At 72.6% G+C, this 21,629-nt stretch overlaps 1 protein-coding gene across 1 annotated transcript; it reads right to left on the bottom strand.

The window, feature by feature from the left end:
• Positions 1 to 74: 74 nt before the first annotated feature.
• Positions 75 to 18,809, bottom strand: LTBP4 (latent transforming growth factor beta binding protein 4). Its single transcript, XM_068909608.1, is given in 32 exon segments — positions 75 to 524; positions 1,188 to 1,337; positions 1,417 to 1,869; positions 2,345 to 2,497; positions 2,598 to 2,747; positions 3,075 to 3,203; positions 3,298 to 3,366; positions 3,992 to 4,300; positions 4,384 to 4,509; positions 5,421 to 5,549; positions 6,037 to 6,153; positions 6,239 to 6,361; positions 6,706 to 6,831; positions 6,902 to 7,027; positions 7,092 to 7,211; positions 7,546 to 7,671; positions 7,994 to 8,154; positions 8,156 to 8,327; positions 8,440 to 8,565; positions 8,937 to 9,068; positions 9,398 to 9,559; positions 9,632 to 9,778; positions 10,176 to 10,340; positions 10,431 to 10,553; positions 10,650 to 10,724; positions 10,885 to 10,987; positions 11,336 to 11,595; positions 11,786 to 12,001; positions 16,718 to 16,881; positions 17,131 to 17,320; positions 17,920 to 17,990; positions 18,731 to 18,809. Coding segments are annotated over 29 exon segments (4,515 nt in total). The 5' UTR covers positions 16,830 to 16,881; positions 17,131 to 17,320; positions 17,920 to 17,990; positions 18,731 to 18,809; the 3' UTR covers positions 75 to 369.
• Between the last annotated feature and the right edge of the window lie 2,820 nt (positions 18,810 to 21,629).

Consider the following 21,629-nt stretch of genomic DNA (forward strand, 5'->3'; position numbering starts at 1 on the left):
GGGAGCACCTGGGGCTGGCGCAGCCGCGCCGGGGTCGGGGTGCCCGGGGACCCCAGCACAGCAGCGAGCCCCACTGGCCTTTTATAGAAAACCTTTATTCTGTAAAAGCGGGGTGGTCGGGGGCTTCACGCGGCGCGGCGGTGCTCCCCAGCCCCGGGACGGTCTCCGCGGCACCGCGCCTGGGGACGCAGCGGTGCCCAGCGCGGGGGGGCAGATGGGGCCGAGCGTCCCGGGTGGGAGCCCGGCCGGCAAGCGGAGAGCAAAGGGAGTCCCAGTGCCCCCCGTGGCGCGTCTGTACATCCAAGCCCCGCTCCTATATACACACAATAAATACAGGGCCCCTCATGGGGCCAGGGCGGCCGGGCGCCCTCAGGCCCGGGGGCGCGCGGGCACGCAGCGGTGCGGCGGCTGCGCCAGGACGTAGCCGCGGGGGCAGAGGCAGCGGAAGGAGCCCTCCGTGTTGAGGCAGCGCCCGTGGAGACACAGCGTGGGGGAGCCGGCGGCCTCAGCGCACTCGTTGATGTCTGCGGGGCAGAGCGAGGGTCACGGCGGCGCGGGGACGGGGAGGGGACTTGGCTGGGCTGGGTGCACGGTGCCTGGTGCCCAGCCCGTGGTGCACGCTGCACAGTGCACAGCGCATGGTGCACTGCCCACGGTGCACAGTGCACGGTGCCTGGTGCATGGCTCATGGCGTGCGGTTGCACAGCACTCTGCACGCACACGGGCGCAGGGGCCGCAGGCCTTGGCAGGCCATGCGGGGAGCTGCATGTAAGGGGATTTGCAAGGGAGATGCCACCACGGGGACGCACAGAGGGATGGGGAGCGTGCCCTGAAATATGTAGGGGAATAGGTCCTGGGGAAGCCCATAAGGACGGCATGGAGGGGGAGTGTGCGTGCAGGGGTGGCCGTGTCGGTAGCACAGGGGACTGGTGTGCACGGGGCATCGAGCCCAGGGCTGTAAGCATGGGAAGGGGTCGGCGCGCAAGGGGGCTGCATGCAGTGGGCACGGGGACTGCAGGGCTGCATGCACAGCAGTGGTGTGCACACGGGGCAGGATCTGTGTGCGCAGGAGGGGATCAGCGCGCATGGGGGGACACGGCTGTGTGCGTGGCGAGGAGCATGCCGAGGCCACATGCACGGCGGGGAGACTGTGCCAAGGCCACGCGCCCGCGCGCCCGTCATCTCACCGACGCAGGCCAGCCGGGCTGTGTCCAGCCGGTAGCCCTGGTCGCAGTCGCAGGTGTAGCCCTCGGGCACCCGAACGCAGCGCCCGTTCTCGCAGCCATTGAGCACGCCGCACTCCTCTGCCTGCAGCCCCTCGAAGGACTCGTAGCGGTCTGGAAAAGCGGGAGAAACGTCAGCCCTGCAGCGTGCCCCAACGCCGTGCTTGGCCCCTGGCCCCCGGCCCCCGCTCACCGTCCTCGCTGGCCCGGCCCGGGCGCTCGGGGAAGGTGCTGGCGTCGCGGGGCTGGAAGGGCCAGGGGGGGCCCGGCTGGGGCTCCTCGGGCTCGTAGCGGGGGCCGCTGGGGGGGCTGCGCGGGCGGTAGGTGCGGGGGGCGCCGGGGCGGCCGTAGGTCCCGCGAGGCTCCTCGAAGTCCTCGAAGTCAGCGGCCTCGTAGCGGGGGGGGCTGTAGAGGGAGCCGCCGCGGGGCTCGTAGCCCCCCGCGGCCCCCAGCCCGTAGGGGTCATAGTCGGAGCGTGGCCCTGGCAGGGGTGCGCGCGGCGCCGTGCCCGCGAAGAGCTCGGGGCCGTAGGGCAGCCCGTAGGGCGGCGCGAACTCAGGGCTGTACTCGTAGGACGAGCCCAGCCCCGGGCGCACGGGGCCGTAGCTGGGGGGGCGCAGCACGTTGCAGAGGAACTCGAAGTCATCTGAGGGCAAGGGGTGGGGGAAGAGAGTCCGGCTGGATGCCCCAGGCCACGCGGCTGCCAGGGTGCCGGGGGTCCCTGCATTGCCCAGGGGCTGCGGGGATGCAGAGGGGTCCCCACATCATGCAGGGGGCTGCAGGGATGCAGAGGGTCCCCCATCGCCCAGGGGCTGCAGGGATGCAGAGGGGTCCCCACATCATGCAGGTGGATGCAGAGGGTCCCCCATCGCCCAGGGGCTGCAGGGATGCAGAGGGGTCCCCACATCATGCAGGGGGATGCAGAGGGTCCCCCATCGCCCAGGGGCTGCAGGGATGCAGAAGGGTCCCCACGTCATGCAGGGGGATACAGGGATGCAGAGGGTCCCCCACTGCTGAGGGGCTGCAGGGATGCAAAGGGGTCCCTGCAATGCCTGGGGGTCCAGGGGGATGCAGGAGATCCCTGCAATGCCCAGGGACGCCTGGGGTCTGTGGGGCCGCACCTGAGTCGCGGGCCGGGCAGAGGGCGCAGTCCATGCCCCAGGCCTCGCCGTAGAGGCAGCAGCACTCGGTGTAGGTGACCTGCCGGTCGAGCCGGGGCCGCCCGCACACCAGGTCGGGACCCACCTCCTGCCAGCACACCGCCTGGTTGGCGTCTGCGGAGAGAGAGAGCGTCGTGGGGCACCGGCGGCGGGAGGATGCTGTGGCGGGGCCGCGCTGGTGCATGCAGGGCATGGGGCTGCCCAGGACCCTCACCCAGCGCCTGGCTGTCGTTGGTGACGCAGCGCCGCTGGGAGCCATCCAGCACCAGCGGGGCGTCGCAGGAGCAGTAGTAGGAGCCGATGGTGTTGACGCAGCGGCCCCCGACGCAGGGCTCGGCCTCCTCGTCCAGGCACTCGTCGTTATCTGCATCGGCGGCCGCGGGTCAGCGGCACGCACAGGGGGTCAAGGGCACATGCAGGTGGTGAGGGACATGTGCAGGGGTGAAGGACACGTGTAGGGGGTCAGGGTCAGGGGCTGGGGGTCAAGGACACATGCAGGGGTCAGGGGCACATGCAGATGGTGAAGGACATGTGCAGGGGGTCAGGGGCAGGAACTGGGGTTCAAGGCACTGGGGTTCGGGTCGGGGCACAGGCTGGAGGTCAAAGGCTTGGTCAGGGGGCTGGGGTCAAGGGCACGGGCTGGGGGTCAGCGTCGTGGTCGGGGCTGGGGGCAGGGGCGTGGGCAGCTCACCGATGCACTGCAGATGCTCCTGCTCGTAGTAGTAGCCGCTGGGGCAGTAGCAGCTGAAGCCAGCGGCGGCGTTGACGCACATCCCTCCCTTGCAGAGCTGCGGCCCGAAGAGCGCGCACTCGTCCACGTCTGCGGGCGCACGGGGTGGTCAGGGGGTCCCGGTGGGCAGGGGGGGCCCCGGTGTCCTGTTCCCCCTCCCCACCCCGCTGCGGGCAACACTTACCCATGGGTGAGCCCTGGGGACCAGAGGAGGTTTGTCCCATCCCGTGGGGGCAGACGGCGTGGTATTCCCCTGGGCGGAGAGATGGGTCAGCACTGCCATGGCCCCATCACGGGGGGACCTCTTGGGCGGCCGGCCGGCACAATACCAGCTGTGCCCAGCGCCACGCACCTCGTGTCCCACCTGTGCGCCTTGTCCCGGCCCCGCACACACCGGCCCCTGCTCGTGCAAGTGTCCCCAGCCCTGCACACCGTCCATGCACCTTGTCCTGGCCCCATGCACCTCATCCTGGCCCCATGAGCTGTCTCAGCCCCATGCACCCCATCCCCTCCCCATGCACCCTCTCCCCTGCCCATGCACCTCATCTGGCTCTCTGCACCCCATGCCTGTGCACCTTGTTCCCTGCTTGTGCACCCTGTCCCCTGCCCTTGTACCTTGTTCTGGCCCCGTATGCCTCATCCCTGCCCGTGCACCTTGTCCTGGCCCTGTGCACCCTGTGCCCTGCCAGTGCACCCTGTCCCCTGCCCTTGCCCCTCATCCCAGGCCTGCATGCCCCATTCCCTCCCCAGGCACTTCATCCCAGCCCCCCTGCATCGGCCCCGTGCACCCCACCCTCTGCCCGTGCACGTCAACGAGCAAGCCGGGGCGCATGGGAGCAGGTCCGTGCCGCAGGCAGCGGGGCGCCACGGGGCCGTACCTGTGCCGGGGGCCGGGCAGGGCTGCGCGGGGCACTGGCGGCCCCAGCTCCAGCCCACGCTGCAGCAGCACTGCTGCTGGGTGACGTTGGCGGCCAGCACCCCGCACGCCTTGCTGAAGCAGGCGGCTGCACCGGCACCGGCGCCGGCACCATGAGTCGGGCGTCCAGCGCCGGGCGTCCGGGTGCAGCGTCCCGTCATGGGGTCGAACTCGTCCCGGCTGTCGGGGCAGAGGCAGAGGAAGGAGCCCTCGACGTTCTCGCAGAGCTCGGCCCCGCAGACGCCCGCCAGCGTCTCGCACTCGTTCACGTCTGGGGGGATGGAGGGGCGCGGGGTGTCGGGGTGCAGCCGGAGCCTGGCCCCGAGGCCCCCCGCGCCCCAGCCCCTGCCCTACCCTGGCAGTGGCGGCCGTCGCGGGCCGTCTCGTAGCCCTGGTCGCAGACGCACTGGAAGGAGCCGGGCAGGTTGTGGCAGACGGCGTGCTCCCCGCACAGTGTCCCGTTGGCGCACTCGTCCACGTCTGCAAGGCCCGCGGCACCGCTGGTGTCAGCTCCGACGGGCACCCCGTGGGCCCCCTGTGCCCCATGGTGTCCCTACCGCTCTGTGCCCCACGGCATGGTGCACCTGCATCCCCTAGCATGGACCTGCTGCGCCCCATAGCACGGTCCCGCTGTGCCCCACGGCATGGTGCACCTGCATTCTCTAGCATGGACCTGCTGCGCCCCATAGCACAGTCCCGCTGCGCCCCACGGCATGGTGCACCTGCATCCCCTAGCATGGACCTGCTGCGCCCCATAGCACGGTCCCGCTGCACCCCACGGCATGGTGCACCTGCATCCTCTAGCATGGACCTGCTGCGCCCCATAGCACGGTCCCGCTGCGCCCCACGGCATGGTGCACCTGCATCCCCTAGCATGGACCTGCTGCGCCCCATAGCACGGTCCCGCTGCACCCCACGGCATGGTGCACCTGCATCCCCTAGCATGGACCTGCTGCGCCCCATAGCACGGTCCCGCTGCGCCCCACGGCATGGTGCACCTGCATCCCCTAGCATGGACCTGCTGCGCCCCATAGCACGGTCCTGCTGCACCCCACGGCATGGTGCACCTGCATCCCCTAGCATGGACCTGCTGCGCCCCATAGCACGGTCCCGCTGCGCCCCACGGCATGGTGCACCTGCATCCCCTAGCATGGACCTGCTGCGCCCCATAGCACGGTCCCGCTGCACCCCACGGCATGGTGCACCTGCATCCTCTAGCATGGACCTGCTGCGCCCCATAGCACGGTTCCGCTGCGCCCCCCCCGGCATTGTGCACCTTGCCCCTCTGCACCGCCTGGCATGGTCCCCCTGTGCCCTGGCAGCCCGGCGTGGGCCCCGGCCCCTTGGCCTCCCCATGCCATGGTCGCCCCATCCCGGTGCCCTGCACCCACCGTCGCAGTCCCCGCCGGCGCCAGCCCGGTAGCCCGGCTGGCAGTCGGTGACGCAGCGGTAGGAGCCAGGCAGGTTCTCGCAACGCTGCGCCCCGCAGACGGTCCCGTACTCCTGGCACTCGTCCACGTCTGTGGGAGACAGGAGACAGCCCGGGCACGGCCGGGGGCACGGGGAGGCTGGGGAGACCCGGGGACCCACGGCCCCGGAGCAGCCCCCATGCCCATCCTGGTCCCCGAGCCCATCCCAGTCCCCGTGCCTGTCCCAGTCCCATGCCTGCCCCCTCCCCACGCCCTTCCAGGTCCCCGTCCCTGTCCCTGCGCCCATCCTGGCCCCAGTGCCCATTGCAGTGCCCATCCCAGTTCCCGTCCTAATCCCTGTGCCCCTCCAGGTCCCCATCCCATTCCCTGTGCCCATCCTGGCCCTGGTGCCCATCATGGTCCCCATCCCCATCCCAGTTCCCATCCTGGTCCCCAGGCCCCTCCAGGTCCCCGTGCCCATCCCGGTCCCCATCCCATCCCTGTGCCTTTCCTGGTCCCCGTCCTGGTCCCCAAGCCCGTCCTGATCTCCATGCCCGTCCCAGTCCCGGTGCCCGTCCCCGCGCCGCCCTGCACCCACCGGCGCAGGCCCGGTAGCCTGGCTGGCAGTCGGTGACGCAGCGGTAGGAGCCGGGGATGTTCTCGCAGCGCTGGGCCCCACACAGCACGGCCCCGTACTCCTGGCACTCGTCCACATCTGCAGGACACGGCACCCTTGGAGAGAGCCCGGCCGAGCCCCCTCCCCGGCCCTGCCATGGGGCAGGGCGGCCCCAGCCCCTCACCCTGGCACAGGGCCTTGTCGGCGTCGGTGCGGAAACCCGCCGGGCAGTAGCAGTCGAAGGAGCCGTCGGTGTTGGCGCAGCGGCCTCCCTCGCAGACACCCTCACGCTGGCACTCGTCCATGTCTGCAAGAGACGTGGGGTCAAATGGGGGGGGAGACGGAAGGGACCCCCATGTCTGCACCTGTTGGCGGCCCTGTTTGCTTCCAACCTCATCCTCATCTTCATCCTCCTCCCCATCCCCATCCTCATCCCTCATCCTTAATCCTCTCTCATCCCTCATCCCCATCCCTCATCCCCATCCTCATCCTCACCCCCAACCTCATTCCCATCCCTATCCTCATCCCTATCCTCATCCCTCATCCCCACCCTCCCCGGCGCCCACCAGGCTGCAGGCAGCCCCGGCCCCGGCAGCACGGTGGCCGTGGGGCCTGGACGCCTGGGCCCTGGGGTGGGGAGGGGGGGCGCACCCACGCAAGCGGTGCCGTCGGGAGTGGTGCTGTAGCCCTGGGCGCAGAGGCAGGTGTAGGAGCCCTCGGTGTTGAGGCACTCGCCGTGGGGGAAGCAGAAGTCGCCCTCCAGGCACTCGTTGACATCTGCCGGAGCGGGGGGGAGACCGTCAGGGCGGGTGGCGGTGCCGGGGGTCCCGGGGGCCGCCCCGCTCACCTGCGCACGGCCCGCCGGCCCCGCCGGCCCGGTACCCATGCTGGCACTCGCAGCTGAAGGAGCCGTCCGTGTTGCTGCAGCGACCGTGGGGGCCGCAGGGGGAGCCCGCGGCGCACTCGTCCACATCTGCAGGGCAGAGGGTTAGGGGGGCCGGGGGGCCGGGGGGCCCGGGACCCGGGTGCAGCCCTACCTGTGCAGCGCCCGCTGCGGAGCTGGTAGCCGTCGCGGCACGGTCGGCACTGGAAGGAGCCTGGCGTGTTCACGCACTCCTGGCCCGGGCAGGCCAGGTGGTTCTCGCACTCGTCGATGTCTGTGTGGCACGGAGCGGGGGTCAGCCGCAGCACGGCCAGCCCACGGTGGCATGCAACGCGATCAATGCACAGCACAGCCAGCCCACAGTGTGCAACACGATCGGTGCATGGCACAGCCAGCCCACAGTGTGCAACATGATCAATGCACTGCACGGCCAGCTTGCAGCGTGCAATGAGATCGGTGCACAGGACAGCCAGCCCGCGGTGGTGTGCAATACGATCGGTGCACAGACAGCCCACGGCGGCGTGCAACATGGTTGGTGCATGGCACGGCACGGCACGGCCAGCTGGCAGCACAGTCACTGCCCTGCGCACCCCCCAGCCCCAGCTCACCCTCGCACTGGGTCTCCTGCGCGTTCACTTGGAAGCCAGCTGGGCAGGAGCAGCTGTAGCCACCGGGCGAGTTCTCGCAGCGCCCATAGGGGCAGGGCTGGGGGCTCTGCCGGCACTCGTCCACGTCTGCGGGCAGAGAGCGAACGGCACCAGGGAGAACGGCTTTGTCCCCGGGGCACGGAGCGCACACAGGCACTTGTGCATGCACAGACACGTGCACCCGCAGACGCTTGCTTGTGCACGCAACCCACGCCCGCTGTGGACGTTCACGTGGGCACAGGTGCCCATGCATGCACACGCATGAACGCAGGCGTGCCCACGGACACCTGTGCATGCACATGCACCGATGCACGTGCACGCATGGACATCCAGGCCACCCACCCAGGGACACGCATGCTGCCACCCCGCTGCCCCCAGCGCCTGCACGCAGGGCCCTGTCCCCTCTTACCGACGCACTGGGTGCCATCGGGGCTGGGCTGGTAGCCACGGGGGCAGGCGCAGCGGTAGCCACCAGGCACGTTCTCACAGCGCCCGGGCACGCAGGGTCGCGGGCTCTGGGCGCACTCGTCGACGTCTGAGGGCAGAGGGGCTCCGTGACCGCCCTGCCCCGCTACCGTGGCGGTGCATGCGGCCCCCCTGGCCCTGGCCCCCTCCTGTGGTACCTGTGCAGCCGGTGCCCGGGGGACCGAGCTGGTAGCCGGCAGGGCAGACGCAGCGGTAGGAGCCAGGGGTGTTCTCGCAGCGGCCGCCAGTGCAGGGCTGCCGGGTGCATTCGTCAACATCTGCACAGACAAGGGGAGATTCAGCCCCCAGCAGTTCCCCGCTCCAGCCCCGCAGCCCCCCAGTCCCAGGCGTCCGGGCAGGCAGGGCCCAGCTCCCCCGGGCCCCACTGACCCTGGCAGTCGGTGCCGGCCGCGTCGGCGCGGTATCCGGGAGCGCAGACACAGCGGTAGCTCCCCACCGAGTTCTCGCAGCGGCCATTGGTGCAGGGACGAGGGCTCCGACGGCACTCGTCCACATCTGGGGGCACAGACCGACGAGTGCACGGACAGATGGACGCGTGCATGGACAGATGAGTGCATGGACAGATGGACAGGTGCATGGAGAAACATGCACGTGGAGAAATGGGTGCATGGAGGGATGGGTGCATGGACAGATGGAGAGACAGCTGCACAGACAGATGGGCGCATGAGCAGATGGGCACAAAGGAGAGCTGGACGGGTGCACAGACGGATGGACAAGGGCCCTGGTCCCTTCTGCTCCAGGGACCTGGGTGCACGGAGGGATGCATGCACCCACAAGGAAGGGACCCCGGCCCCTTGCCAGCTCTCCTCCCCTTCTCCAGCCCCTTGCCTGTTCCTGAGCCCCTCCCCAGCCCTGGCAGCTCTCACCAATGCAGTGGGTGCCCTGGGTGCTCAGCCAGAAGCCGGGGTGACAGAGGCAGGTGTAGCCGCCTTGGCGGGGGACGCAGCGCCCCGGGCCGCAGATCTGGGGGTTTCGCTCGCACACGGTGCTGCTGGGAGCTGTGAACAGAGGGCAATGGGGAGGCGCATGCATGTGCACAATGATGCATGGGTGCAAACTTGCATGTGTGCAATGGTGCGTGCTTGAATCCTCGCACGTGCACAACCTCGCATGCGTGCAATGGTGCATACATGAAACCTCACACGGGTGCAACCTCGCATGAGTGCAACTGTACACACACACACATACACCCACCCACCCACCCACCCACGTGTAACTGTGCACAAGGAGGAGGAAATAACCCCTCTGTGTGCAACCTCGCACCCCCCCCCACCCCCGCAGCCTGGTGCCATTCTTGTCCCTGTCCCCATCCCCATCCTTGCCCTACCTGGGCCTGGCAGCTCGCGGGGGGCTGGTGTGGGGACAGGTCGAACGGGCCCCGAGGTGGGCCGAGGAACAACGAAGACCTCGGGGACGGGCGGGGGCCGCGTCGGGGGCAGCCGGCTGGGGCGCCGCTCCTCCGGCCCCGGCGGGGGTCCGCGCCAGCGGGCTGCAGGCGAGAGGAGCGGGGTAAGGGCAGCCCCGGGGGGTGGACAGGGGGTGATGGTGGGGGGACGCTCACGGGTGGCCGGCGGAGCCACGGTGGGGCCACGGGGGCGGCCGACGGGGACACGGGGCAGGTCGTGGCCCAGGTAGCGGGTGTTGTACCGCAGGTCGGAGGCCGAGTAGTGGTAGCCGGGTCCCGCCGGGCAGATCTCCTTGAACCCCTCTGCGGGCAGGAGAGGCAGCGTTGGGCATGGGGATGGGGACGGGGACGCCCCCCGCAGCCGCTCTGCACAGCGCGAGCCCGGGAAAGAGCCCAGGCGTCCTGGCTCTGCTTCCACCTTGCAACCAACACCAGACCCTGTCCCTTCCCCAACGCTGCAAGAAGCATCCAGAGTCTTTTCCCCCTTGCAATGCGATGGCAGACCCCATCCCTTCCCCAGTGCTGCAAGAAGCATCCCAGGTCTTTTCCCCCTTGCAGCCCAATGCCAGGCCCCCAAAACTGCGCAAGAGCCCAGGTGTCCTGGCTCCTAACCCCCACCCACACGGTGCCCAGCCCCACCGTTCCCTTAAGAGCAAACACAGGCATCTGGACAGCGCGGCGGCCAGGGCGGGGGTCTCACCGGAACCGAATGGGGGGCAGCGCTCGCAGCTGTGCCCCCAGGCCTTGCCCACGCGGCTGCAGCAGCAGATCTGCTTGGTGATGTTGCGGAGGGTGGGCAGGGCGCACTGCCCCTCCCGCAGCACCCGGTAGCAGGGGCCCTTGGCCTCCGAGATCACCTGGTGAGCTGGGGGCGGCCAGGGAGACACGGGCAGGGGGTGAGTCACCGGCCCCTGCCCCGGCCCCCCCGGTGCCCGTGCCCGCGGCAGGCACTTACAGATGCAGCTGCTGCGGGACGAGTCGAGGATGTAGCCCGAGTGGCAGAGGCAGGCGAAGCTCCCCCGCGTGTTGGTGCACAGCCCGTTCTGGCAGAAACCCCCGTCCCGGCACTCGTCCACGTCTGCGGGTGCGCGCGGGGCTGTCAGGGCGGCCGGACCCCCGAGTGGGGGGGATCCAGCTGACCCCCGGCCCGCATCTCCCTCCCGGCACCACTCACCCACGCAGGAGCCGTTGGCGCGCTGGAAGCCCTTGGGGCACGGGGCGTCCTGCTGCCCCAGCGCCGGCAGGTTTGCTGGCGCGGGGGAGAGCAGCGATCAGAGCCCTGTGCGCCCCAGCAGCCGCCAGGACCCCCAGCCCACCGCCCCCCCCCCCGGGGGTCCCGGCGGCTGCAAACCCTCCCCACTGCCCAGTGCCCGGCCGGGGCAAGCAGGCGCCCACGCCGCCGTCCTCACCCGTCTCCGCGTCGCAGGGCTGGCACTCGTGGACGCCCCAGGCCACGCCGGCCCCGCGGCAGCAGATCTCCTGGGTCCGCAGGCCCGGCAGGGGTGAGCTGCACTGCACAGTGGGGAGACAGCGTCGGTCAGGGCAGGGAGAGCCCCCAAACCCCCCTTCCGTCCCAGGCATGGGCGGGGGGGACGCAGGAGGTTGCAGTGAGGGGGGATGCAGGAGGTTGCATCATGGAGGGAATACAAGGAGGTTGCAGTGAGGGGGGACGTGGGAGGTTGCATCAAGGGGGGACACAAGGAGGTTGCATCAAGGGGCAGCTGCAGCGGGCACCTTCCCAGCACCCATGCACCCTCCCGCTGCATCCCGGCACCCCACTGTGTCCTTGCACACGCTCTCCTCGCTGCCGCATCCGTGCCCTTGCACGCGGGCTGGCGCACGGCTCCCCGGCGGGATTACCTCTCCGTCACGGAGCTGCCGGAAGCAGTACCCGTAGCCAGCGCTCTCGCCGTAGCCAGGCACGCGGGGGCTGCTCTGGGCCAGGACGCTGTAGAGGGCCGAGCGGGGGCCCGGCAGGGCGTTGGGGGCCGGCAGGGCATTGCGGGCCGCGGCTTCCTCCTCCTCCCCGGCGCTAGGGCCGCGGACCCGTTCCACCTGGTGGATGGTGACCGAGGCCTCGGGCGGGTGCTGCACGTGGATGCTCACCATGGACAGGGCGCCTGCGGGGAGTGAGGCTGGTGCAGAGCGGGCGCCGGGATGTGCCCCCAGCTCCCCCCCGGCCCGACTGGGTCCCCTAGAGCCCCCCTAGTCCCCTCTAGTGCCCCCACAGCCCCCTTCCAGCCCCCTGGGGTCCCCATGACCTCCAGCCCCCCGGTGCCCCCATAGCCCCCCCCCCGAGGGGGGTCTCACCATCCCGCTCCTCCTGGTGGTTGGCCAGCGGCAGGGTGTAGACGGACTTGGTGAGGGGCTGGGGCCCCCCCGGGTCGGACCCTGGCCGGGGGGGCCCAGCGCGCTGCGTGCGGTTGGCAGGGATGTGGCAGAACTTGCCGGTGAAGTTGGGGGGGCAGAGGCAGGCGTCCCGCTGGGCGCAGACCCCCCCGTTGCGGCACATCAGCGGGCAGAGGACTGCAAGGCAGAGCGAGGCTGGGAGAGCAGCGGGGCCCAGACCCCCTGACGCGCCCCCAGCCACCCCCGGCATCCAGGCCCTGCTGGATCCCACCCCCTTGATGGGGGACAGGGCGGGGGACTCTGCTCCCCACAGCCCCCCAGCCCGTGCGTGGGAGCCAGGACATCCTGGTACCCCACGCGTGGGAGCAGGACGGGATGTCCGGGTACCCGAGCGTGGGAGCTGGGACATCCTGGTACCCCACGCGTGGGAGCAGGACGGGATGTCCGGGTACCCAAGCGTGGGAGCTGGGACATCCTGGTACCCCACGCGTGGGAGTGGGACGGGATGTCCGGGTACCCAAGCGTGGGAGCTGGGACATCCTGGTACCCCACGCATGGGAGCGGGACGGGATGTCTGGGTACCCGAGCGTGGGAGCTGGGACATCCTGGTACCCCACGCATGGGAGCGGGACGGGATGTCTGGGTACCCGAGCGTGGGAGCTGGGACATCCTGGTACCCCACGCGTGGGAGCAGGACGGGATGTCTGGGTACCCAAGCGTGGGAGCTGGGACATCCTGGTACCCCACGCGTGGGAGTGGGACGGGATGTCCGGGTACCCGAGCGTGGGAGCTGGGACATCCTGGTACCCCACGCATGGGAGCGGGACGGGATGTCCGGGTACCCGAGCGTGGGAGCTGGGACATCCTGGTACCCCATGCGTGGGAGCGAGACTGGACATTGGGGGAGTCGGGACGTCGGGTCCCCCACGCCTGGGTGTCTGCACGTCGGGTGCCCCGCGCGGGGGGCCGGGAAGTGGCTGGCTGCGCCTCCCCCTCGGGCCCGGCCCCCCGCCCCGGGAAGCCGCTGCAGCAGCTGAGAGCAGCTGGGAAGGGGGCGGGCGGCGGCCCAAGGGGGAGGGATGGAGGGAGGCAGGCAGGGACGCCCGAACGCCTGGGTCCCCTCCCAGCCCCAGCACCCCGGGGCCCCACGGCGCAGGCACGGACCTGCCGGGAAGGACTTTGCGGGGGCGGGCGGGCGGGGAGGATGCAAACCCGTCCGACCCCCCCGGGGCGCTGCTCCCCCCCCCCCCCGGCTGCGGGGACGGCGGGTGGCGCGCACGGGGTGGCCCCCGCTGCCCCGGGCCCGCCCGGCCGGAAAGGCTCGTTTCCTGCCCGGCTCGGGGCTGGCGGAGCCCGGCGGGGCCGGGAACCCCTCCCGGGGCACCGGATCTGCAGGGCCGGGCTCGGTGCAGCCAGGGGAGCAGCCAGGGGGCCCCGGCGTCCGGGCTGCCGCGCGCCCCGCCGCGCCGTGCGGGAGAGCCCAGGCGTCCGAGCAGGTGGCTCGGCTCCAGGCTGCAGCGCGGAGCTTGGGGCCCTTGTTTATTTTCCGAATTCCCGGCGTTTGCCCCGCAGGAAGCCTGGGCGGGCCCCGCCGCGGAGCCGGGAGCGGAGCGGGTGCGCGCTCCGCCGGGGCGATGAGCTCATGCCGCGGCGTGGGTGGGACGCGGCCCCCCGGGAGCGGCCGAGCCCCGGCCCCACCTTCCCGGTGGCTCCCGGCGAGGGGGCGGCTGCTCTCCCCCCGGCACCCCGACGGCACCCAGCGTTCTTCCCCCCCCCCGGGCAGCCCGGGTGCCTCGGTTCCCCCCGCGGGGCTGGCTGCGGAGCGGCCCCGGGGAGGGGCTGGGAGCCCGGGCGCCTGGGTTCCCCTCGGGAGGGAGCCGCAAGTGGGGGCAGTTCCCCCTGCTCCCCACCACCGACGGCACCTGCCAGGACCCCAGAGCTGGGCCTGGCCCCGGGGGGGGGGTCTGGGTGCACCAGCACTTGCAGGTGTATGGGCTTGGCACGGGGTGAGCCAGCCTGCGGGACCCCCCCCAGAGATGCCTGAGGCTGTTGGACGCCCCTCACCGGGGCACCTGGGCTGGGGTTGCCTCGCACCCCGACATGTGTGGAGCTGGGCTGGCACCGGGGCGGGCGCGCGGGAACTGGGTGCCCGCCGTGTGCCCAGGCCATGCAGCTCCGGGGTTCCTGGGGTCCCCCGAGCCATGCGCTCCGGTGGGCTCTGGATCTGCCCCCCTGAGCCCTGTGTGCCCCGGAGCCCCTGGTCTGCTGGAGGCCCCCCATGCACCCCCAGCAGGCCAGAGCCCTGCCGTGCACCCCGGAGTCCCCTGGCATGCTGGAACCACCCATGCATCCATGGCGTACCAGAGCTGGGCACCCCGCAGCCCCCTGCACCCCCGGCAGCCGGAGCCAGTCACCCCACAGCCCTCTGCAGCCAGAACACCCCGTGCACCCCTGGCAGCTGGAGCCCCTCATGCAGCCCGCAGCCCCCCATGCAGCCGGAGCCCCCCGTGCACCTCCAGCAGCTGGAGCCCCCTGTGCACCCCTGACAGCTGGAGCCCCCCAGTGCAGTCTGCAGCCCCCTGTGCAGCCCGCACCCCCCCAGCAGCTGGAGCCCCCTGTGCAGCCGGAGCTCCCCGTGCAGCCTGCACCCCCTGCACCCCCCGGCAGCCGGAGCCCCTCAGGCAGCTGGAACCCCCCGTGCACCCCCGGCAGCCGGAGCCCCCCGTGCAGCCCGCACCCCCCGGCAGCCGGAGCCGGGCTCCGCCGCGCCCGCACTCACAGAGGCGGAAGCCGGCGCGGCCGGCGCGGTCGCCGCTCTCCAGGGCCGTGGCGTTGCCCCGCTCGCAGTGGTTGGCGCAGCGGCGCCCGGCGCAGCGGAGCTGGCAGACGGCGGGCGTGAAGAGCACGCGGAGCCGCTCGGCGCCGGGGGCGGCGGCGGGGGCGGCGGCGGGGGGGCTCGGCAGCAGCGCCAGGGCGGCGGCGAGCAGCAGCGCGGGGGCCATTGCCCGACGGCTCCGCTCCGCTCGGCTCCGCGCGGCTCTGGGACGCGGCTCCGCGCCGCGCCGGGCCCCGCGCCAACAACAACGTGTGGCGGGGCCGGGGCCGCCGGGGCCGGGGCCGGGGCTGCACCCGCCCCCCCCGGGGCACGGCCCGGGCGGCACCTCGGGCGGGGGGGGGACGCGGGGCTCTCGGGTGCGGGCACCGGGCAGGGACGCGGCTCGGATGGGACCTCAGACGGGGACACGGCCCCCGGTGGGGACCTCGGACGGGAGCCTCGGACAGGTCCCTCGCCGGGGACGCTGCCCGGACGGCATGTAGGACGGGACCTCGATGGGAACACGGGGCTCTCGGATGGGACCTCGCTGGGGACATGGCCTGGACGGGACACCAGGGCTCTCAGATGGGGACACCAGACAGGGACCTCACCAGGGACATGGCCTGGATGGGACACCAGGGCTCTTGGACAGGGACACTGGACAGAGAGCTCTCTGGGGACATGGCCTGGATGGGACACCAGGACTCTCAGATGGGGACACCAGACAGGGACCTTGCTGGGGACATCGCCTGGATGGGACACCAGGGCTCTTGGACAGGAACACTGGACAGGGAGCTCTCTGGACAGTGACCCCAAACGGGACCTGGCTGGGGACATGGGACTCTTGGACAGCGACCTCAGCAGACACGCTGCCCTAGACAAGAACCTCTCTGAGGACACAGGACTCTCAGACAGGGACCCTGGATGGGGACCTCACGGGGGACATGGCCCAAGACTAGGACACTTGAACAGGGATCTCTCTGGGGACATGGTCCCAGGCAGGGAACCTGGGGACCTCACTGGGGACACAGGACTCTTGGACAGGGACCTTGCTGGGACAAGCACCCCCCTATATAGGAATCTCGCTGGGGACATGGTACCCCAGAACAGCGACCCCCGAACAAGAACCTCACGGGGGACAAAGGCCCCCCCAAACAGGGACCTTGCCCCCAGACAAGCCACAGCACAGACCTCACTGGGGACACGACACTGCCAGTCCTCAGCAGCCCCCGACACAGACCACGCTGGGGAGCAGGGTCCCCCCAGACACAGACCTCTCCGGGGCCCCCGGCTCTCGCTGGGGAGCGCCACGGACCTCACCAGGGACACAGCCCCTCGGACGGGGACCTCGCTAGGGACACGGGACGCCCAGCCAGGAGACAGACAGACCGACCGACCGACCGACCGAGCCCCCGACACCCCGGGGCTGCACAAACAGCCGCTGACGTCACCCCCACGGCAGCCAGGACGCCTGGGTCCGCTCCCAGCGCGGGGAGCCCAGGAGGGCGCAGCAGTCGGAGCGGGAGGGAGGCCGGGAGCCAGGAGGCTGGGGCTCGCCTGCGGCGGGGGTCCCAGCAAGGGGGCCGGGCTGTGGGTCTCCCTGCAGAGCTGCAGCTGCCAGCCTGGCCTGGGGGAGGGGGGGGACCCCTCTGCCACACACACGCCCCGGCCCCCATGAACCCCAACACACGTCTTCCAGAGAAGCCTGGGAGCCAACAGCCACGAGGCCATGGTGATGGGCACCAGGCCACCCAGGCGAAGGGGGATCTGCTAGTGACCCCCTTCCTGCCCCCTCTCTGGACTACGATGGGGAAGGAGGGAGGCTTGGGGGGGGTGCAGCATGCCCAGCCCCCCCTCCAGGGCCCCCAGCCCCCCGCGGTCACCTCCCCCCCCAGTCAGGGGCTGACGTCAGCTGGAAAATCCTTGTCAGCCTCTGCTGAGAGGAGCCAGCTGGGCCCCCCCGGCCGCAGCCCCCCACCCCTGCCCACCCCCCCGGAGGTGCCCCCGCGCTCCGGCAGCATCCGTAACTGCAGCCCCCTTCCTGGACTACCTGGGGGGCGTAGAGCCCCCCCCCTTACCGGGCGTGCGGGGCTGGTGCTGGCGGCGGGGAGGGCGCGCCGTGGGGGTCTGCCCGTGGGGGGGTCCCCGTCCCCCGTGGGTCTCCAGGTGCCTGGCCAGGAGCGAGCTCATCTTGTCTGCAGGGCGCGCGCGGCGGCGCAGCACCGACTGCAGCTCCGAGAGCCTGGGGGGGGGGGGCCGGGGGATTGGGTCACCGTGCTGGACCCCCCCCCCAACCCGCATCCCCCCTGCTGTGCCATGGCGGGCCCAGGCATCCGGGCTCCTGCTCCGGCCCCCCACTTCCCCCAGCCCGGGGAGGGGACCCAGGGGGGGAGGTCAGACCGAGCCCCCCCAGCAACCTCACAGGGTCCATGCACCCCTTCCGGGGAAGGCAGCCCCCCGCTTCGCCTGCCCCCCCATGCACCCCACTCACGTCAGCGGCTGCCAGCGCAGCGAAGCGGGGGGCCGGGGGGCCGCCGGGGTGGGGGGTGGCGCCGGGGGGGGCTCTCCACGGCCCCGGGGGGCGGCTCTCTCGCAGCGGGGACCAGTGGCGCCCAGGCGGCAGCGGCAGCGCTGGGGGGCCGAGCACGGCCCCCGGTCCCGGCACAGTGGGGGGCAGACGGCTGGGGGGGCAGGTGAGGGACTGAGACCCCCCAGCCAGCCCCATGTCCTGTCCTGTGCTGAGGGGGTCTGCCCCCCATGCCCCATATCCCCCCCATGTCTTAGAAGAGACTCCCCATAGGGGGCCCTATACGCCATAGGAGACCCCCATAGGGAACTCGTATCTCATAGAGGGATGCCTATGCCCCATAGGGGACCCCATAGGAAACCCCTTGCTCCATAGGAGACCCCCAGAGGGGACCCCACATGCCATAGGGGAATCCCTATGCCCCATAGGGGACCCCCACACTCCATAGGGGACTCCCTATTCCATAAGGGATCCTCATGAGGAACTCCCATCCCACAGGGGCCCCCCTACACCCCATAGGGGATCCCATGCCCCATAGGAGACCCCACACTCTCCAGGGGAATGCCTGCACCCCATAGAGGACCCTCGTAGGGGACCTCCCATGCCATAGGGGACTCCCTACCCATAGGAAACCCCACACCCCCGGGGACCCCCAGTGGCCGGTGGGTGGGGAGGTGCTGCCATCTAGAGCCCATACTGGGAACGGCGGCCCCGGCCCGTAGCCCCCCCCGGCCCCCCCCGGGCCCCCCGTACCTCTGCTGCACCGGCGGGCGGGGGGGGCCGGGCTCCAGCCGGGGCAGCAGGACTCCCCGCACACGCTGGGGCTGGGGAGGGGGGGGGGCCGTGAGGGGAAGGCCCGGCCACAACCCTCCCCCCCGCCCCCGAGAGGGGACACCCGGGGAAGGGCTGGGTCTTGCTGAGCCCGGACACTTCACTTCATCAACCGCTCCCTCCCCCAAGCGGCGAAGGGGCCCAGGCGTCCGGGCCCCCAGAACCGCCCCCCCCCGCCACCGCCTCCCTCGGGCTGCCGGGGGCGGGGGGGCCGCGCCGCGGCCGCCAGGAGGGAAACTGAGGCAGGGGGAGCCGGGGGCGGGGCAGGAAGAGCGACCCCCCCCCCCGGCCCCTCCGCCGCGCTTTTTCCAGGAGCCGCTGCAGGCGGCGGCTGCCAGGCCCCCCCGGGCCCCCCCGGCCGCCCCATCCCCCAGCCGCATGGAAAAGCCATCACGGCCCGCGCCGGCCGGGCAGCCCGGGGGCCCCGGGCGGGGGCGGCGGCGCCCCCCGGCAGGGCCGGCCCGGCCCGGCCCCTCGCGCCCCCCCGGCACCTGTCAGCCCCGGGAGGGGGCCCACCACGGGGCCGGGACACCTGGGCCCCCCCCCGGGGGGACCGTGGGGCGCCCGGACGCCTGGGTCCCCCGCGGGTCGGGGAGGAGAAGGGAAGTGGGGGGGAGGAGAAGAGGGAGTAGAGGGGTCCCGGACGCCTGGGCCACCCGCGGGTCAGGGAGGAGAAGGGAGCTGGGGGGGGGATAGGGGGTCCCGGACGCCTGGGCCCCGCGGGCCGACTCACCCCGCGGGCGCGGGCTCTCGCCGCCCCGTCTCCGCCGGGCCCGGGCCGCGCTGCCCCCGCGCCGCCAGCGCCAGGAGGGTCCCCAGGAGGCAGAGGGCGCCCGGCGGGGGGGGCCGCATCGCGGGCCGGGGGGGGGGCTCAGCGCATCCCCGCCGGGGCGCTCGGGGGTCGGGGCCGCTCACGGGGGGGCGGCTCGGAGGGGCGCGCGGTGCTGGGGGGAGGGGGGGTCCCGGCAGCACCGGGGAGACACGGGGCTCGGGGGGGCGGTGCACGGGGGGGCTCACCGGGAACGGGACTCGGGGGGGCTCACGGGGGTGGGGACCCGCGGGATGCAGGAGGCTCGAGGGGGCTCACGGCGGGGGCCTGGGGTCCGGCGGGCTCACGGTGGGGGGCTCGGGGGGCGCACGGGGTCCAGGGAGGCTCACGGTGGGGGTCCTGGGGGGGCTCACGGTAGGGGGCTCGAGGGGGCGCCCGGAGTCCGGGGGGGGGCTCGCGGCGGGGGGGTCCGGGGGGGGCTCACAGCGGGGTGCTCGAGGGGGCGCCCGGGGTCCGGCGGGGCTCAAGGGGGGGGGTCCAGGGGCTCCCGGCGGGGGATCGCAGCGGGGCGCACGGGGTCCGGGGGTGCTCACGGCGGGGGATCCCGGGGGGGGTGCTCACGGCGGGGGGTTCGGGGGCTCGAGGGGGCGCCCGGGATCCGGGGGGGGCTCACGGCGGGGCGTCCAGGTGCTCACGGCGGGGGTCCCGGGGGGGCGTCCGGGGGCTGCCGGCGGGGCCGCGCGGCGGGTCCCGGCCGAGCGTGCTGCTCTCCGGCGGGGCAGGGGGCGAGCGGCGGAGCCAGGCCCGGCCTCCAGCCCGCCCCGTCCGCAGCCAATGGCCGGGACCGGGGCGGGGCCCCCGCGCAGGTGACCGGCACCGGCACCGGCACCGGGGACCCCCCTGCGCCCACCGCCCCGCTCCTCCCGGCCCGCTGCCGCTTGCACCCGGGGCCGGGCTCCTCCACGTGCAGGGGGAGGGCCCAGGCGTCCGGGAGGGCAGCTGCTACTTGTTAGAGCCCGCCGGCCCCCCCCCCCCCCCCCCGCCAACTCCCCGGGGCCCAGGCGTCCGGGGGCCTGGCCCGCTTCACCCTCCGCCGCTCCCACCTGCCGCCGGGGCGGGGGCGTCGGGGGCCGCTTCCGCCAGCCGCGGGGAGGGGAGGGGGGGCGGACGGCGGGGCCCCCCCGCAGACACTCACGGGCCGCTCGGGAGATGTTTCACCGTGGATATTTCACCCCCCCACCCGCTGCTGCGTATAAACCCGCACGAGTACAACACGGTCGGTACAAAAGCCGCCCCCCCCGCCCCCCCGAGTCTCTGGGGCGCCGCGCCGGGGGGCTCCCGAAGCGCTCGGGAGCGGGGGCGGCCCGGGCCGGGGGGGGGCCGGGGGGGCAGCGTCCCTTGTGCTTGCGGCGGCGGCGGCCGCCCTAGATGGTGGTGTAGACGTAGACGAAGATGATGACCAGGAGGTTGAGCACGGTGCCCACGATGCCCAGCACGGCCAGGACGCGCTCCTCCCGGTCCGCCTTGCGCTCGCGGCCGGGACCCTCGCCCCCCGCCGCTGCCGCCGCCCCCGGCACCATCTTCACGTGCAGCTTCTCGACCCGCAGCTTCAGATCCACCTGCTGCCGGGACCGGCCGGCTCGGGGCTGCGTCCCGCCGGCCCGGGCAGCGCGGGGGCTCGGCGACCCCCCGAGCCGGCCAGAGCGGGGCCCTGTGGCCCCGGGACCCCCCGGGACCCTTGAGCCTGGACGGGACCCCCAGGACCCCCGAGCTGGCCAGAGCAGGCCCCTGCAGCCCTGGGACACCCCAGGACCTCCGAGCCTGGATGGGACCCCTGAGCCCAACTGGGCCCCCTGCAGCCCCAGGACCCCCTGGGACCCTTGAGCCTGGATGGGACTGCCAGGACCCCCGAGCCAGCCAGAGCGGGCCCCTGCGGCCCCAAACATCCCAGCACCCTTAAGCCTGGACAGGACCCCCGGGATCCCAGAGCTCAATTGGGCCCCTGCAGCCCCAGGACCCCCCAGGACCCTCAAGCCTGGATGGGACCCCTGAGCTCAACCAGGCCCCCTGTGGCCCTGGGACCCCCCGGCACCCCCGAGACCCTCAAGGCTGGACGGGACCCCTGTGCCCCCAGGATACCTGAATCCAACCAGGCCACCTGTAGCTGTGGGACCCCCCCCCAGGACCCCTGAACCTAGATGGACCCCTGCACCCCTGGGACCCCCTGGAACCCCTAAGCCTGGATAGGACCCCTGCACCCTCAGGATACCTGAATCTGACTGGGCCTCCTGTGGCCCAGAGACCCCCGAGCCCGACCGGGACCCTCGAGCCTGGCTGGGACCCCCCCATGCTCCTGGGACCCCTGAGCTGGGCCGACCCCCCCTGCGCCCCCGGACCCCCAGCTGGGCCGGGCTGCTTGGGCAGCAGCACTGCAGAACAGGCGCCCCCCCCCCCACCCTGCTGGCGTCACCGGGCCCCTCTGACATCAGCACGATGTAAGCAGGGCTCCCCCCCTTCGGCTCTGCCCTCCCCCTCGCTGCAGACTCACAGCTTCCCCCCCCCATTCAGAGGGCCCAGGCTTCCGGGGCTCCTAACCCTCCCCCTGTTAAGGGATCGTGTTGCCATCCCCCATGGAGGGGTCCGGCCAGGCCCCCCCCCCCCAGGCCAGGGCCTCTCGGGGGGCCCCTCCGCGATGGGGCCGGGTCCGCACTCACCACACACTGCATCAGGGCCGGGAGGCGAGTCCCATGGGGGCCCGGCGAGTCACGGCTGCGTCCAGGCCGGCCGCGGGCTGCGGGCGGGAGCACAGGGTTGGGGACCCCGGGACCCCCACGGCCCGGACGGGGGGGGGTTGCGTGCAAGG

The sequence above is a fragment of the Struthio camelus genome, chromosome 16, assembly GCF_040807025.1.
Source record: "Struthio camelus isolate bStrCam1 chromosome 16, bStrCam1.hap1, whole genome shotgun sequence".
Taxonomy (NCBI): domain Eukaryota; kingdom Metazoa; phylum Chordata; class Aves; order Struthioniformes; family Struthionidae; genus Struthio; species Struthio camelus.